General features: G+C 42.9%; 1 protein-coding gene across 1 annotated transcript in view; it reads right to left on the minus strand.

Moving 5' to 3' along the window:
* The window catches only part of COP1 (COP1 E3 ubiquitin ligase), a gene marked incomplete at its 3' end in the record, with an annotated part of 127,288 nt that extends 111,958 nt beyond the window's left edge, over positions 1-15,330 (minus strand). The window contains exons 1-6 of the mRNA XM_082002726.1: positions 14,571-15,330; positions 8,067-8,126; positions 6,410-6,507; positions 4,990-5,066; positions 2,399-2,518; positions 323-391 (exon numbers count right to left, since the gene is read on the minus strand). Of these exons, the coding sequence (XP_081858852.1) occupies positions 323-391; positions 2,399-2,518; positions 4,990-5,066; positions 6,410-6,507; positions 8,067-8,126; positions 14,571-14,911 (765 nt within the window). The 5' untranslated portion in view covers positions 14,912-15,330. The remainder of the gene's footprint in view (positions 1-322; positions 392-2,398; positions 2,519-4,989; positions 5,067-6,409; positions 6,508-8,066; positions 8,127-14,570) is intronic.
* Positions 15,331-18,054: the final 2,724 nt, after the last annotated feature.

Below are 18,054 nucleotides of genomic sequence, written 5' to 3' on the forward strand. Positions count from 1 at the left end.
CATGGTAGCGAAAAAAAAAAAAAATTTTGTTTCAAGAATTTGATGTAAATTTACAGTGGGGAACCTCTACCCTCAAGTTCCCTTCTTCCCACATGCTTCACCAGCATGAGACAAAAAAAGACAAGCGATTAAAAATTGAAGCTGTCTCATGTAAAGAGATTAGTTTTCCTTGAAACCCACATGCCCTCTGCCCGAGATTTCCCCAAACACGCTTTGCCTTTTTCTTTGCAGAGATAATGCCAGGCTAACACATCACTTAAAGAGAAATGAACTGATAGCAAGCAGCAGACTACACCTCACCCACTGAAACAAAGCAAGTTACCTCTCGTTTGTTTCTCCTGGCAACTTTGAGAAATTCCATAAGGATCTGCAATTGGGCAGCATGGGACTCCTGTAACACAGTAAATGAGGAAATGTAACTCTTCCATATACATTAAAAGAAACAAATACTCATTTTATACAGAGAAGTCCACACTTAGCACAGAAATAGCTCTCATTTAGACTTGAGGAAGAGAAAATAGCTTATTAAGGCAGTTTTAAGAATGGTAGTTTTACTTTGCCTCACAGGTTTTAGGGTTTTGTTTGGCTCAAGACAAGTTTTTACATGAAGGCAGAAATTGTTCTAACAGCTCTTGTTTGTGCATTACTGAAGACTTACTAATAAGTTGAAATGCTTTTCAGTTTTTTTGGCTACTGCATCTAAAATTGTTTTTGGAATACAGGTTCTTCACAGACTCATCTTCTACCCTGGAAGATCATTAGCACACGCTTTGTGATTAACATACTAAAGCATGCAATATTTCTATAAAAAACACGTCTCTCCAAAATTAAGATTGGTGATTATATGAAGAGATCACTGCTGAAGATTTCTCCAGAATGGAAGACAAAATCACTGATGAAGCAAAAACATACCCTTCTAATCTTTCCATAACAGGCCATTTACCTCAACCATCAGCATAATATTTTTACCCAAATTGGCCAAAAATTTGACAGGGCAAGAGAAGCAGAAGAAGAAAGCAAAATAAAACCTATATTCCAGCATTAATATAGACCTAATCCTATCCCAGCATTCTGAGGCTTATTTTCACAGCCTAACAATATTTATTATGAAAGACTGCGAACATACACTCAAAAAGGATCAAGACATAGGAACACGCAGAACCCATTAAAGGTAGATGGGACAGGAAAAGTAAAGACATTAGGATGCAAGACTACTGCTTTTCTGAGATTATTTTCTTCCTCCTCAACCCTGTGACTATAAGGGAAGTGAAGCAAGCAAAACTCAAGAAAAAAAATGTTTTAAAATTGTTCTTTAAGTGTCAGGTGTGTTTTGGGCTTGTTTTTTTTAAGGCTTAGTATCCTTAAAAGATATTCCTGCTCAGAAGCACCCATACACTCAATCCTGTGCTGCCTTTGTCACAGATGCATCACAAACACCACAAAAAGGCTTGAGAAAATAAAGAGATTTTATTCTGAAGTTAGAAACCATACTCTCAGCACATCTTCACTGAACCACGATAAAAAAAAAGTTATGTACAAGTCCCCACACAATAAATAACATAAATTTTGCTAGTAGTCAGTAAACATATTTTTGGGTTACCTTCCTCCCGTAAGAACCACAAGTTGTGTAAATATTGATTCTGCAAGAGTAAGATAAGCCATTCCCTAATACAGCTTTTCCTCACCTGTTTTAAAGCACCATCGAAATCCACCCTCCCACCCAAAGTTCACTAGGCCAAATTTTGTAACCCTGTTTAATTTAGAAGGTCTAGCTCTCCTAACTGGAAAATGGTCACTTGAGACCAACAGCATGGAATGGACAAATACATGAGAACTATCCCAAACCAACCACATTTCAGTTAAATCCTAGGAACAGCTTACTTCATATTATATAAATCTTCAAACCAACCTCAAACAAGACATCTGAACTTTTCTTTCAAGCATTAAATGCTAAAAGAAGTCTTCAGGGATGGCAGTCATTCAGGTTCTATCAGTTGCAGTAGACACTAAAAGGTGTGATTTTTTCATGTTTATTGAGTTTATTTCTTAACCTATATTTTGGACTTTATGCTTATTACCAAGAAAAATCTGATATTTACTTGTCCAACAGTTAGCAAACATCTTCATATGCATTTCTCTGCTCCACTACCCACTTTTTCTTATCCTTCTCCCTGATCATTTATACAACCCTGCCAGTAGCAAAACTATAGGCATGTTATGGGCATCACAGTTGACATGTTAGTTTGCTACAAAGGTCAGCGAGGTGGCCAGCTTTTCAACACCAAAATGCAAGATAAAATTCTGAGCAATTTGGCAATAGAATCTTACTTCAAGAAAATAAAAGCATGAGAAGAAAAAAAACTGTGTTCATTTAAATAAGACAAGAGAAACTTCTTACTGCTTCCAACTGTTTCTTCTTTTGCACCAGCAGCTCCAGCATCAGGTTGACATTGGCCAAGTCAAGATTGTCTTGATCAGTTCCCAGCAAATCTTGAATTATCTGCCACCTATGGCCATTCTAGAAAGAAAACAAGAGATGTTGGAGAGACAGTGAATTCAAGCCATCCAGAGCTATATCCAGCAACAGCTATTAAAAGCAACAATGCAATATTTCATCCCTTTGTAAAAATTTCAATACAATTTTCAGGAATACGAATTCCCAGTCCTCCCACACGTACAGGATATAGCTCTTCTGTCCTACTGTGTAACTGCTTATCTTATTTGGAAGACATTTGCACTTTATGAGAACATAGCTGCTAGGAAGAGATTATTTCACAGCCACAATTTTATCTTATTTGCGCCCTAGTTTGTGAAAACTTATTTCTAAGAGGAGAAAGAAAAAAACATGTTTATCCAAGCTTAGTTGGATTACATCTATCTGAAATACTGTTAAGTGGCAATACCTTTTAATTTTTTTAACCAAGTAATAGGTAAAGCCCTTATGCCAAATTCAAAGGGAAGAAGGTAGTATCAGCTTACTGTTTCTATTCTCACCTCTCACACTACTCCTCTTAAGAGTATTTTCATGAGAAATGTAAGAGCAGAAAAGAAGATGGATCTCATCAGGGTGATCTTCTCATTCAACCTGTCAGAGCTGAGAAGGACTCCTCAGAGACCCAGCATACTACCATGCAACCCATTCTTCCCTGAAGGCTGTTTGTGCTCTTCTCATTGCCAGTAAAAAAAAAAAAAAAAAAAAACACACACACCCCAAACACAAAACCAACTTATCTTTTAGCACAGGAAAACCTGAGTAATAGGTTAATACTAACATAGTCTTACATTAAAGGAGCAGCTGAAAGGTCTTTAGGCTGTCTCAGAAACAAAGTTGGAGTAAAAAAATCCTGCCTTATAAAATCTATGACACTAGATCAAGATATTTAAATTTGCTAGAACTAGAAATACCATCCAGTCTAAACGAGACATTTTCTAAGGGGTTGTAGCCTATTAATCTATTGGCTAGATTAAGAAAAAAAAAAAAGATGTAACATCCATACAGAGCACCCAACTTTTTACACAACTCTCAACAGACCTGTGGAAACCACACAGGCAAAAACCTCAATTTCAATCTGGGACAATTAGAAAAAAATACAATTTTTAAGCAAGTCAACAAGACTTGAAATAAACTTTAACATACTAACGTTAGTTAATACTCCAATACTAGTTAAATGTACAACTGCTAAACTACTCAAAGCTTCAAAGACACCTTAACATGACTTCTTAAAGAGACAGGTCCATGACTAAGAAATAGCACATTTGCTGCAATGTGTTTTGAATGACTTCTCTTAATACCAGAAGTAACACAAGAGGGCAAGAAGCACATTAAGGACCTGATACAACAGCAAGGTTTCTCTTTTTAGAGACATCAGTATTTTTTATTTGCTGCCAAAAGATAGCCACAACACTGTTTTGCGCATGAATTCATGGTAGATTTCCACTTACTGGTAGTTATCTAACACAAGTGCATCTCTGGGCATAGTTTTTAAGAGTGCACTATGAGAAAGAGTAAACCAATTTCCAAGAAGTTACTGTATATGCCCTAAGATCAGTTGTGTGCATTTTAAACCAGATACGGTTTATGCATATTTTATATTGAATATGGTATATGCATATTTGATATTGAATATAAAAAACTTACTGTGAGTAAACCAATGAATCCTTAAAGTGTGCTCTGTCCTAAAGTATACAGCTGCTCAAAGCACTGGTTTCTGCAATGCAGCCCCTAAATTAGTAACACTTCAACAGAGGATTTTTAACTGACAAGAGCCAGGGGCTCCATGATTTTTAATATTACTTTGCAACCTTATTTATGAATTATAGAAGCCAAGGAAGGAAGCCAGACATAGCAAGACAAATATGCCAGTTTCCTGGTTAATGTCATATATTCTTTTTGATCTTAAGGTACAAGAAAGAGCATCCACTGCTGCTGTACAAGGGTTTTTATGAACTAAGAACAGAGATCATGCTCTGATTCTGTGACATGAAGGAAGTCTAGAAGATATCGAGGCAGTTTTATCTGGGATCAGAGACAGAACACCAGTACTCTGAATGCATCCTTCTCCCTCTTGTGGTTGGTATTAGCTTTCCTCCAATATCCCCGTAGAACGCAGCTTCTCGCATGTGATCAGACAGGCCTGTGGCACTTCTAATCATCCATTACTCTCATTGTAGCTGTAATTTCCAACACCGAATGAAAATTATTACCTTTAAACAAGTGTGCTTTCATGGGTAGTTTCCCAGGTTATACTCAATACATCATATGACACTTAGCTATGCTAAAACAGCTTGCCTCTACACGTATATTGCTGGCAGGAAGAACGAGCGTTAACAAGGTTGAAGGGATCTAATGCCACTGATATTAGTATTATTCCCTCATAAAGCAAGTTAAAGCATCAGCTCAACAGTATTTCTTCTGAATTACGCCACATAATGATGCAATTGCAATACAAAACCATTAAATAAATATAAAGTAAGAAAGTTGGAACATACGGTGCTACTCACTGAATGGTCCAGTTTGAGTCTTTTCTCCTCAGATCTCTGCTTTTGTTTAAGAATAAGTTCATTGACTAAAAAACAAATAATCAGGATGTCAGAGAAGAGATGGATTTAAAGTTCACAAAAAAAAGTATGACCAGCTCTACCTCAATATTTAGTTATTAATTCCACAGTAAGTTTATCAGTAATTAAAACAGTAGATGTCAATTTTTTTCTCACCAATTTATTCCTTGACTGTTTTTGTAAGGTATATAAAGGTGGGTTGTTTTTTTTTGAAAGTAATCAAGAAATGCAACACCTATACATTCCCTAAATTGCTTCAGTTCCTTTTTCTGAGTACCTATGGTTCTTTGACAAAGTTTTTCAATTCCAAGGCAGAAGTATGTCACAGAACAGTAAGGAGATAAAACATTAACTGATTTACTACAGGCTGAAAACAAGCGAACAGAACAATTTTTTCCTTTAATCATTGTGCACATTTTTAAAGACGTATTTTTGCTATTGTGTTATTTCACGCTAATCTAGTGAGTGGTGCAGAGACAGAAGGATAACCTCAACACTTCGCACACACGAATACAAGCTCTTCCCCCTCCCCAGGTCTGTTTTTGCCCCCCAATACAGATCTCAAAGCCCTGAATGTAGGTGCATGGAAGCAACGCTCTATGGCCTAATACATCCTCCGAGACCTGCCTCAGCACCACCTTCAGCACAACATGCGTGGGTATAAAGCGGGATGCCTGTTTCTGAAGTATTCCTTGGCTACTATGACTTTTAATCTATTCACTATTAAATGGATATCCCAGCACACGAAATCAAGATTTGATTTAATTTTGATATTTCACACTGCAATGTGTTTCCTTTGATCTTTTCTCCCCATAAAAGTTTTAAACTCTATTTTCAATTAGGAACATTTCCCTCCTCTGTTTAAGCAGCAATCAATTAGGATTGTGTATATGTATGTGTATGAATATTTTCTCCAATCTAATTTACACATACATACATCACATGGACCTCACGACAGTACCCAAAATAGTACAACCTTGCCTCCTTCAGTGTCTATGCTTTGTAAACAGGGCATGTTCTTGATTATTAGACAACAGTGCAAGAACACAAAAGTAAATAAAGAGATTCAAATCTCTAGTCACCAAAAAAAGGTCTTCATTTTGCTTCTCTTGGTATGCAAGCAGCAGCAAGTTAGTCTGACTACTGGAACTCAGCATACAGAACTGCTGGAAGCAGTGGAGTATCAATGAATTACACCACTAACCACCTTTTTTTTTTATAAAAACCACAGTTGACCAAAAGGCTGAAGTTTGGATTTTATTTTCAATATATTATTTATAGGACAAATATACAAGTGCCTTGCTTCCATAACAAATAAGATGTTTCTCATGCAAGCAAGTCCAGAGCTCACCTAGGAAGTTGGGATAAAGATGATCTATGTTGTCCACAACATAGTTGCATTTGGGACATCTGTTATTATCCTCCAAGCTCTGGTGAATACACTTATAGCTGTTTAAAAACATAAAAACCAAGAAACAAAACAAGTGAGCAAACATGAAGGAACAAAACATAAGCACAAGGTAAATAATACCAACCTTAGATAATGTGTATTCTATTTGTGTTGCTAGCTAACAGCTGCATTGCCAAGATCCTACAGTGGAGTCAAAATGTTCCAATATTAATTCAGAGCGTGAAAAAGACAGCAAAGTTTCTTGGCAAAAATTACAGAAGTATTTAAGTACTTTAGTCCTATTTCCCCAAGGATTGTGGGAACACTGATACTTCAGCAACACTTCAATCTCAAATTCATGCCCCCTTCCACAGGCAGAGCTAACAGACTGCATTATTCAGAAGCAACTCTTCTAGGTTAGCCAAATACTCAGCAAGCAACATTAAAAGCTATTCACACATTTTGAGTAATTGAGCATAGAGGGAACACCTTCACTAATTTCTCACATTTCCCCCACCTCCTTGGCTGTTGGTCTCACCAGAAGGCACTTCAGAGGTGCTCTCTGAGCTTTTAGCTATTTCAGGGACAGAGTAACTACAAGATGTACTTCAGCATCAAGTTTAAGCATCTCACTAAGACCTAGCTTTACGTCAACTGCTGGTAGAGACATCATGTGACAACATTGCTCTGTTCTTCCTAAATAAAAATATTTGAATGCCTCTTATCTTGGACTTTTAAAAGTTACAGATCACAGGGATAAAGTGTTACCATAGAGGGAACAAAATCAGCTGTTATCTTACCTGGTGCAGGTCAAAACATTTCTGAAAGTTAACTGAATCTTCTGCTTGAGGAAGTGTTTTATGTTACTAAAATATTACTTCTTGTAAAAGGTAGGTGATTTATTTCTAGTTAACAGGCACCATAACAGCAAAGTGTACACAGGACATTAAAACATCGCGGTTCAATGTTTATTCCAATCCCTAGTTGAGAGCAGGAGCAGCAGACAGTTCCACACCTGCCCCTGGAAGGTTCTCGTACTTCACAAAACATTTGCTCCTCCTGACAGCCAGAGATAACACACTGAAAAATAAGTGGACCTTGGGCCAATTCAGTACAACAGACACAAGCCTGAAGCATATCCTCACTCAAAAAATTTAAGAAAATTGCAAGTTGCACATTAGACAATGTGCAAATTACTTCAAACTGTACATGGTCTTGCACAAAGTCAGGGAGGACCTCCCAACATCAACACTCACTCCCATGACCTCTGCTGAGGCAGGACCCACTACTTTAGGTGATAACAGACATCTTCCATTTCCAACAGAGCTGTCAGACTGTTCCAACTCTGGGTACTGGATGCTACCAGAAGTTTATGGCTATTTTATTTCTTTACAGAGGAAATATGGTGGCACAACATTCTTTGCTTTAAACACTAAGACAACTTTTTTTTTTTTTACTGTTGCCCATCTTTTAAATTTTTATTTCAACCTCTGTCTTCAGTGCAGGGACAGAAGACAGAAAAGCAACAAAAATTCAGAAGGAAAGGATTTCACAGTAACACCAGTCAACACGCTCTAAGAGATGGACATTCTGCACAACGCAAAAAAAAAAATCTTACCAGAAGCTGTGTCCACATTTCGTCATGTAGGCTTCTTCAATCATATCAAAACAGATGGGGCTGAAAACAAAACAAAAAAAAAATCTCACAAATGTGTCATTTTTATGTTAAAAAAGGAAAGAAAGTATTATTAATTCAAAGCAGCCACTAATCAAACTTAGGTAATATTTTCTGTGTGTAAAATGACAGAGGACACACAAGTGCAACAGCAACCAGGGAGTATAAAGATCAAAAGGGCAATCAACAGTTCTTTGAACTCAGAGTGATACTGCAGTTTGCGACAGTTAGAAACCAAGTAAGCTCCTGAAGCTTTCAACAGTTGCAAACCACCCAAAGCCAAAGCGCTTTCAACAAGGAACGCTGCAGAAGAACCTCCTAACCATCTGTACTAGGTCTCAGAGTGTAAAAACCCTGTTTCTTACATGAACAGACATAAGGTATTTATAAATTACACCAAAATTAGTTTATCCTTCCTTTTTTCAGCCAACAGCTATCTATAATTTTAAAAAAATGATGCAAAGAGGCAGAGCAGAACAGAAATAGTAACGATGTCATGAGAACAACAATTAATAAGTTGGAGGAGAAGGTGCCGAAGAGGGGGTGTGCCCGCAGAGCACTGCCAGGCAGCAGGCAGGGCTGAGGCTGCTGAAGAGCATGATGAAGGTACAGTGCAATCAAAAGAAGGAACCAAAAGTCAAGCACAGTGTTACAAAGTCAAAGGAGTAGATGGTAAAGGGAGAATATGGGACTGTGCAGAAGGAAGACAGAGGAATGCAGATGGAAACAAGGGCTTTAGGTTTTTTTCCACAGCTAGTCAGTGACCAAAGCACAGCCAGTTCTCTGGGAGGGATCACCAAGGACCAAGCAGGGACCTGAAGAGAAGGATGCACAAGCAGTGTTCCACAGGAACCTGAACAAGACAAGAGATGCAGGAATTCAGTGAGTTGGGTACTGGAAGAAATCTGTCTCATCAAGTGGCTGTGACAGATTTGAAAGGAAAATGAAACACAAATGAAAGTAGGAGAGATGCATCTTACTTCCAGTGACTCCTACAGCTGCTACCCCTGATAGCTGGTAAGATACGCTGTCACACACTCATCTTCAGGTCTTGGCCAACAATCTAGTGAGATGCTGCAGACAGCAACTTCACAATTCTCCACATAACACATGTATCAGCTGTGTCACAAGCTTCACCTTGTTTTCAAGCCCTTAGAGAACCAAATACTCCCACAAGTACACACCGATCTCAGTTTGGGGCGGTTTTCATCAGCATTTGTTTTCTTCAGAAACAGCCTCCTTCTACCTTCTGCCAACACGGCAGTTCCCACAGAATGAGCTGTTAATAAACTGTTAACAACTTTTCAAAAGCATGAATCTTTTTGAATCCAAGATCAAAACCTCAGTCTTAGACTGAAACCAAGGCAATGCTTGGCTGAGCAGGGGAGGGGAACACCTCAATTTCTCCCCTTTGGTCCGAAAGGACCATCATTAGCGCTCCACAGAAGTCATTCCCCCTTTCTGTCATCAACTTTAGAGGATACTAACATTTGTTACCCCATTAGGCATTTAAAACTAGAAAGGAGGAAATCCCTCTTAAATAAATACTTTTTTTAAAGCCCGTAGAGGGGAAGCTATGTTTTTTGCCAATGCAATCCCCCTCCGAACGACCAAACTGGAAAACATGGATGCCTTAAAAGGCTTATCCAACCTCAGATACAAACGAGGTTGTCTTAAATATTCCACAAAATCATTTATATAAACACAATGTAAAGGCAAACAAACCAAACCAGAATGCTACTCTCTGAACAAACTGAGCCACCAATTCTGTTCCTCAAAAGAAGCCCCAGAAATAATTAAGAAGCACCTGCCCCTCTTCCGCCTTGACAAACCCTTTCCACACATCATTTGTCTGAGTGGCACCAACTTCATGAGTTCAGGTAACTGCTTCCGAGTTCAAAGTTATTTAGTTTCAAGGCATTGTTTAGTCAGAATAAATTACAACCAAACTTCGCCAACAAAGGGTGGATTAATAAGAGGAGGATTAGGCATCTTTGTGCTATTAGCTGGCCTTTAAAAAAGAAGCCAAAGACTTATGGTTATGATTGTCTGAGGCTGGTTTCTTCCCACTGGTAATGAACAGCTTAACTTCTTCGCTGCCTTCTAGCCATGCTGTATATCCCACTCTATTGTGCTAAAAACTGCTATTCCCCACAGGGCCAGGTGTGTTTTTTCCAGCACACTCTTAATGCCCTGCCTTCAAAAAGTGCAGCAATCAACAAGGCTGGAATGCTCCTCTGTCTGTAATAGGACATCACAAACTAGAGGAAGATTACCTCCTAACACAACAGCCACCCAAGACCACTGCTCCCAAACTTATTCTTCTTCATACCAGTTTGACTGCAAAAATGACAGAGCCAAAATAGTAGAGAAAAAGCAATCAGAGCCAGCAAACGTGGCCATTCAGTGCCAGGGTCATCGTTAACAGAGCCTGAAGTTTCCATTGAAAACTGTTTCCCCTGAAATGCTCCCCAATTTACAAGTGGAAACAAGACTGATGTCTTTTAATACTTTCTGAAGCCAAGCCAGCTGTCACACATGAAACTTGCTATGCACCCATTCTTTTAAGTTAGTCTAACAAAGAGGGAAGGTTAAGAAAGTAATGAAGAGGAGTGATAGGGAATTGAGACATACTACAGCTTGTAGTATATGCCAAAATTAAGAAGCACGGGTATGGTGAAATCAAGGCTTCTCTGCATGAGACAGCTCTTATTGTCTACTTGTCTTAAGCAGAGCCAGGTAAAAAGGATGCAAATTACTTCAGCAAGCCAAAAACATTACTGTTCTTCACCAGATACTGATGCCTTATTTACTAAAGAGTTATTTATCCAAACCTGCAAAGGCTTACCATTCTTTCTCTATGGGCTAGACCACAAACATTTATTTTTAACCATTTTAAGAAAGTTCATACCTCTAAGTTTTGCCAGCTGTTTTCAAGACACCTCTGGAGAGTGCTACTATCACCTTGCTGCTACCCAAACACCTGGCTAAAGTGGTCACTATAAAATTTAAACATGTTTGTGGAGCAGAAGGAAATCTGAAACAAGACCCACCACAATTTCTCCCTCCTATCCTGCTCCTCTTTGGTCTAAGCAGAAAGCAGGACTGGCTACAGGCTCTGCCCTTCACTCGGAAGGTGGCCAGGTTAAAGATCACTTGCCATTATTATCTACTCAATATGAAGCTCCAATATAACAATAGATTATAAAACCATCATTTTACATGTAAGCAGCTCACAGTGTTTTTCGTTTGTGGCCTCCAGGGTCAATCTGCAGTAGTCCTTACTAAAGGGGTTTGCCAGATCACGCACACGTGAATAACTACACGCAGCCCATGGACCACCTGAGGAAAGAACGTTTTTTAAAAAACCTGTGAACCTGCAAGTCCATCTTTAAACATGGCACACAGCCCTTCCCATGCTTGAGTTTGTTGGGTGTGCCCCTCCAGGTCAGTATGCAGCATCCCTGCTTCCATACGTACTTAATTCTGCCAGAGCTCAGAAACAAACACTGGTGTGAAGCAGCCGCTGAAGAGACAGCCAACAGCGAGATCCCCTCCATCCAGGGAGCAAAGCATATAGTAACTGGTTTTAAAGAGATTTAGTCAACCACTAATTGGGAGAGCTAATGTAAGACCTGGGAAAAACATAAGCAATTACATTATTACATTGCTGCACAGGAGAAAATCTTCTGATTAGATGATTCCCTTTCAGATGCTCTTCAGGCAAGGGGAAAGAAGCCTGGCTACAGGAACAGCACAACTACCTTTAAATTCTACATCCTGCACTGAAGGAAACAAAAAGTTGCCCCTTTTAAAATAAAGTTGTCCAGTAAGTCAGATCTGTTTGCTTTCCTGACTCAAGTTACACATTTCCAGGCAGAAGCTGATAGATACCACAAACGGTACACATTTGCAAACTCCTGAGCTGAAGTGGTCACTATAAAATTTAAACATGCTTCAGATTTCCTTCTGGTCCGCAGCAAACAAGACCCATTGCAATTTCTCCCTTCTATTCTGCTTGCTAAACGTTTCGCACCCAGACTAGCAAGGTACTCCAAGCGTTTATGGTAAAGCTTAAGCCTCACGTTGCTGAAACAGCATTTTCAGAAGACAGGCGGGGAGGTTGCACACATTAATACTATTTACACGATTTCCACTTGCACCTTGATGTTTGAAACTCACCTAAACTTCACTCTTCCCCACTTTCAGTCTGGTATAGGCAGAATCTACCACTGAGTTTACAGCTGTAGCTAACAGCAACACAGCCTATGTTCAGAAAAAAACACACTGAGATATCCATAGGTTGTTTAAATCAACTATTTAAACCTGCACACACACACACCTGTCTTGGACATTGCTCAAAATTCCACAGTTGCCCAGTTGAGTTTATTTCTGTACTGTATTGCTAACTCAAAAAAAGAGGGATACTATAATTTGAAGCTAGTGTTAAAAAGCAAGAACAAGCCCTACAGCGGACAGAAATATACAGCAGTGAAGAACCCAGGTAAGTTAACTATAGTCCGCTCCTAAATCTTCTAACCTGCCCTTCAATATGCCCAGTATGGCTCTTGTAAGTACCAAGAAAAGGGGGACAAGAAAAGACATTTTGCCCCAACTGCTACTCAGTTGATTTTTTCCCTCTCACTTGGTCAGCCAGCGGCACTCCTCAATGAGGAGAAAACAGCTCATTACATGTTCTCCTTGAAGCATTGCACAGTACTTACCTGCAGGAAAAAAAGAAAAGAACCAAGAAACTCAGCTTTTTGCATGGTCTTAAAATACTTCAACTAGCCTACAAACTTGTTATAAGTGTAATTTCCCTTCAAACACCCTCATTTCTACAACAGACAGTAAAACGTGACATAACAATTGACTAGAAAGGGATGGGGAGCAATGGTTGCAGACCACTACTGCCAGAGTCTAACTGTAGAGGGGACAAAGGGGCACAGGCATTTGCAATCGCATTTTCCCCAATGACAAGAAAATGTGAGAGCAACAGCAACACAGCCATCTCCCACACCGAGTGCCCTTAAATCTACCTAACAAGGCCTAGAGCCTTCAGCCAGAGCAGGACATCAGCTAGTTACAGCTGTCCCTTTATCCCAATTCTGCTACTGAGCAAACCACTACTTACAGTAATAAGCAGTGTTTTTAGATTATTACTTATTACTAGTAAGAAGTACTTACTGTTTCTTCTGCCACTAACTTCTTAGCAGCTTCAGGTTCTCACTTCAGCAGCAAGGATATTTCCTATCTACTCTGCTAGACAGTTTACAAAAGCTGCAATACCAAGTCTAGAGCTTTTTGAGACAATGTCTGTCCCATGGAGATGCCAAACATCCAACCCTCACCTGTTAGTCAGAGCTCTCAGACAAAGTCATATTGGAAGTTGTGGCCCATTTATCTTCCTCCTTTTTTCTTTAACTGTTTCTTCCCCATACATGACTTTCCTACCACTCAAACTTCCTTCCAGTATCTCTTCACTGTTTGCCCCTCTCAGATGCAAACACTTACCTCTACTTTCTGTTCTCACATTTTAATACATCCAACCAGCTATAAAAATCAAACCTACTCCTTATGTTAGTTGGTTTGAAACCCATTACCAATGGGCTCTCAAAACTGCAAATTACCAACAGCTCTCAAACCCCACATTGCAGTGGGCCTTGGTCTACCACTTCTGCTGAAAGGGTATTTCCAGCTACAGGCTGGAGCTTTGGCTGAACATTATAAGGACAGCATCTGAACGACTTCAGGAAAAAACTTTATCCCATCATCACAGAAATTTCCCACTCATCTGGTTTTAGGTGTCAGGCTAACACAACTATTATTGCTGTTTCAAACTAGCCAATCTATCCCAGCACCAGAGGCAAAACCCAGGCCAGCTTTGCTGGATCTGTCGACCACCATGAGACTCCTTGGATTCCCATCCACAAAATCCTCCGCTGGCTCCTCTTCTGGATGTCAGAGCGGGAGAGCGCAGGGGCTCCGGAGGGGCCATCTCACCCCCTGGAGACCAGAGCCCCTCGGGCCCCTGCCCAGGCCAACGGCACCTTTTCTTGCTATGTCAACACATCATGAGGAAACACCTCGGGTTGCGGATCCTTCCCGATAAGTTGGGCTGCTCCGAAGCGTACCCAAGGAGGAACCTGCTGGGAATAACCCAGTTTTCCTTAAAAACAGAGAGGGTGAAAGCAACGCTGCTACACAGGGCCAAAAAGCAAAGAGACAGCCACAAAACAGGGGGGGAAGCCCAAAACCATAACCCCTCGAGGCCCGTTAGACGTACCCACATCTCGTTCCCCTCAGAGAGCCCCTGAGGTGCCGCTGCCGGCTGCTCCGTCCTCCCGCCGGTATTTTACACCCCTCGGGCTTCCCGCCGGCATGGCGGCGCCCCGGCTTCCCTCAGCCGGGGTAGCGGGTGCCGCTATCGCGATATATGGCACTCACCAGACGAAGTCGTTGCTCTTGTCCTCGTAGGAGTTGATGAGCCCGTTGCAGAGCGGGGTGAGCAGCGGCCTCTTCCTGCCGCCGCCTCCGCCGCCCGCGCCGCTACCGCCGCCTCCCGCGGAGGAGCCGCCGCCGGGCCGCGCCGCCGCCGCCAGCCGGGCCAGCCCCGCGCCCGAGCCCGACACGGCGGCCGCCACCAGCACAGGCCGCGCCGCCGCGCCGCCCGAGGAAGACGAGCCCGGCGCCATGGCCGCCGAAGAGGAGGAGGAGGAAGAGGAGGAGGAGGCCGGGGTGGCGGCGGGCGGCGCGGCGGGGTGCGGCGGCGGGCGGCTGCCCGACATGCCGAGGCCGGGCCGGGGCGGGCGGAGCGGGGCCGACGGCGGAGCGGCCTCAGCGCATCCCCGCGCGCGCGCGCGCGGCGCCGCGGGAACAATAAAGTTCGTTCAAAGAAAAAAAAAAAAAAAAGAAAAAAAAAAGGAGGGGAAGAAATACGCCCGCCTGCGCGTCCCCGGCCCGGCGCTTGTTCAAGCTTTATTGACAGGCGGACAGGCCGCCGCGCATGCGCGGCCCGGGGCGGGGCCGGGCTCCCCTCGGGGCGGGGCGGCGGATCTCCGGTCCGGCCTCCCCTCGCCCCCCCGGGGTGCCGCCGCAGGTGGGGGCCGTGTGAGGGGCGCCTGCCCGCCCCGGTGAAGGCCACACGGGGCAAACCCGGCTCTCTCTGAAAGCACGCTCCGCCTCTGACACAAGGTCTCCATGAGTGCGGCAGTGCTGAGGCGGAGGGCTGCCAAACTCTCCCTCAGAGACCGTCCCTGGCCACCCTGTCCCTGCCGCGCCGCAGAGGGGGTCCTGTGAGGCGGCGGGAGTGATCTGTGCCTCACAGGGTGCTCTCGCCCGCGGGTGCCACCTTGGCTGTGTGCCCCGAAGGGCAGCTCGACGCCTGCTGAGCTCTACCCTCCATATCAAACCTGGTCCAGCCCTGCAGAAAGGCGTCCGGTAACGAGTTCACGGCTTCTGCCGGCCTTGAGCCAGCTCTTGGCGGTCTAGGCGGGCGGGAACCCTGCTAACGAGGCCCAGGGGTGTTCCTGTTTCCCTAAGGTAGCCCATGGGTTAGCAGAAGCAAGGGCAGATTGCTTTCTGCATAAGTTAATGAATAAAGTGTTAACGACTGATGCCCCAAAGATATTTTGGGTGTTGTGGGAAATGTTGCCCCCAGACTTTTGTGAGCCAGACTGAAGGGTTCATGAAACACAGCACTTGCCAACTTAGTTTGGCCAGAAGTATAGAATCACTGAATCATTAAGGTTGGAAAAGACCTCTAAGATCATCAAGTCCAACCATCAGTCCAACACCACCATGCCCACTAAACCATGTCCCAAAGCACCACATCCACACGTTTTTTGAAGACTTCCAGCAATGGTGGCTCCACGACCTCCTTGGGCAGCCTGTTCCAATGCTTGACCATTCTCTCAGTAAAGACATTTTTCCTAATACCCAATCTAAACATCCCCGGGTGCAACTTGAGGCCATTTCCTCTCGTTCTATCGCTGGTTACTTGGGAGAAGAGACCAACACCCACCTCACCACAACCCCCTTTCAGGTAGTTGTAGAGAGCGATGAGGGCTCCCCTCAGCCTCCTCTTCTCCAGACTGAACATCCCCAGTTCCCTCAGCCACTCCTCGCAAGACTTGTGCTCCAGACCCCTCACCAGCTTTGCTGAGATCCCGTCATTCCCTTTCCTTTCTCTTCCAGCAACATATAGAAACATATTGCCTGCTTTGCGTTGAGTAACTGTATTGTCTGCAGTCAGCTTTACCTGTCTAGGGTTAAATAGGTAGCTGGTGAAACACTAGGGCATTCCCTGAGGATGGTAATCCTAAACCCAGGTATGGTAAAACGCCCAAAGAGATCAGCTCTGCAGCACTCCTCCCAGTACAGACAGCAGAGTGAGCCTTCAGTGGGCTGTAAAACCAGTATGAGAGCTGGTAAAACTGGTCTGAGAGAAAAAAAGGTGGCTTCAGGTAGGCAGTGTCGGTCAGGAGACCTCTTTGGCATGCAGCAGCGTGGCAGGCACTCCAGATCACAAATGTCCCAAAGGGAGCAAAGCGAAACACAGCTCTTGATTTACTCTGGAGATGCTGCTGCACGGGAGAGCCGTTGAGCACTCCTCCTAACTTCTGCTCTCAACAGTGAGCACCGTCAGGTATTTGCTTCTGCGTATTTACCCCTAATGTTGAAAAAAACCCACCCAAAACAGTCAACAAAACCCAAACTGTCTCTCTGAGGAATGTTAGTGTGGAAACAAGTCAGGAAATTCAAAGGCAGATTCTCTTTGAGATCCAGGTCAGTAGTCTCACCTTTACAAGATGTCATCTGCCATTATAGTCACTCCCATGATTTAACCCTTTGTTGCTGCTATTAAACAGTTTCCTTTTTATAGTTCTTGGGCTTTTTTTGGTGGTGGGTTTTTTTTTGATGGTGTTACAATCCCTACCATAAATAGCCTTCTGACGTTAGCAGGTCTCAGGACTAACCCCACAAAGACACATGAAGCACATCGATTCCCCTTGATTTCAGTGGTGTCGAAAAAGAAATGCCTAAATGCCTTTCTTTGCACCTGACTGCTGGTGTCTGTGTGCATAATATTTCCTATAGTGAGGAGAAAGGAAAGCATCATTTCCTTGTCTTCCAGAGGGACCAAAAGCTTTATGTATGAGTGTCTGCAACTTTTTAGATCCAAGGGAAGGACAAAGTAGTAGTAAGCAGTAGTATCGGCAATAGCATGTCCACATGCTTCACGCGTACTGAAAAACTGGCTGGTCCTTGAAAAGCCTTGCGAGTCTTTGATGGCATTACTGACTGTGTTCCAGGGAGGAAGAATGACACAGGTAAAAGCTATTAAAGATCAAATATATGTCCACTTATGCCTATATGTCACTGGCCTTCACAACACCACCTCCACCCACAGGCCTGGCAGTGCGTGTGGCACACAGCATCTTCAGCACTGAAGGTCAGACTCCCTAATACCTGAGCTTTAGGATATTGTTACGAGCTCTTGGAGGCCCTCAAAGCAAAGACCTTCACTGCCTTGATGCATACTGAACAGCCTCTGGCTTCTGGAGACATTTCTTTCCTGGGGTTACCTTGCATTACCAGTTCCAAGATCAATATACGCAGCCTAAGGGAAGATTAGATGCTACTTCCCAGAGTTACCTGTGCATTGTACCGGGATAAAGGACATGGATAAAGTCTTCTCCTTTTAAAGTTCACCACAGCTGGAGAAGCGGCACGTCAGTTGTCTTCCGGTCCCTGCGAGCACGAAATGAGCTCTAGGAATTAATTTGCTCCTGTCCAAGTATCGACAATGTCGTTATTAGACTAAATGGCAGGGGAACAAGAGTGATCAGCTGCAGGAGGTTGTTCCCTGTCTCCTCCAGCCAGCGGCGTGCCAGACGCTTGCACCGCCTCGGGAGTGGGATCCCGTACA

This window comes from Phaethon aethereus (assembly GCF_964289735.1).
Source record: "Phaethon aethereus genome assembly, chromosome: 8".
In the NCBI taxonomy this organism is placed as follows: Eukaryota; Metazoa; Chordata; class Aves; order Phaethontiformes; family Phaethontidae; genus Phaethon; species Phaethon aethereus.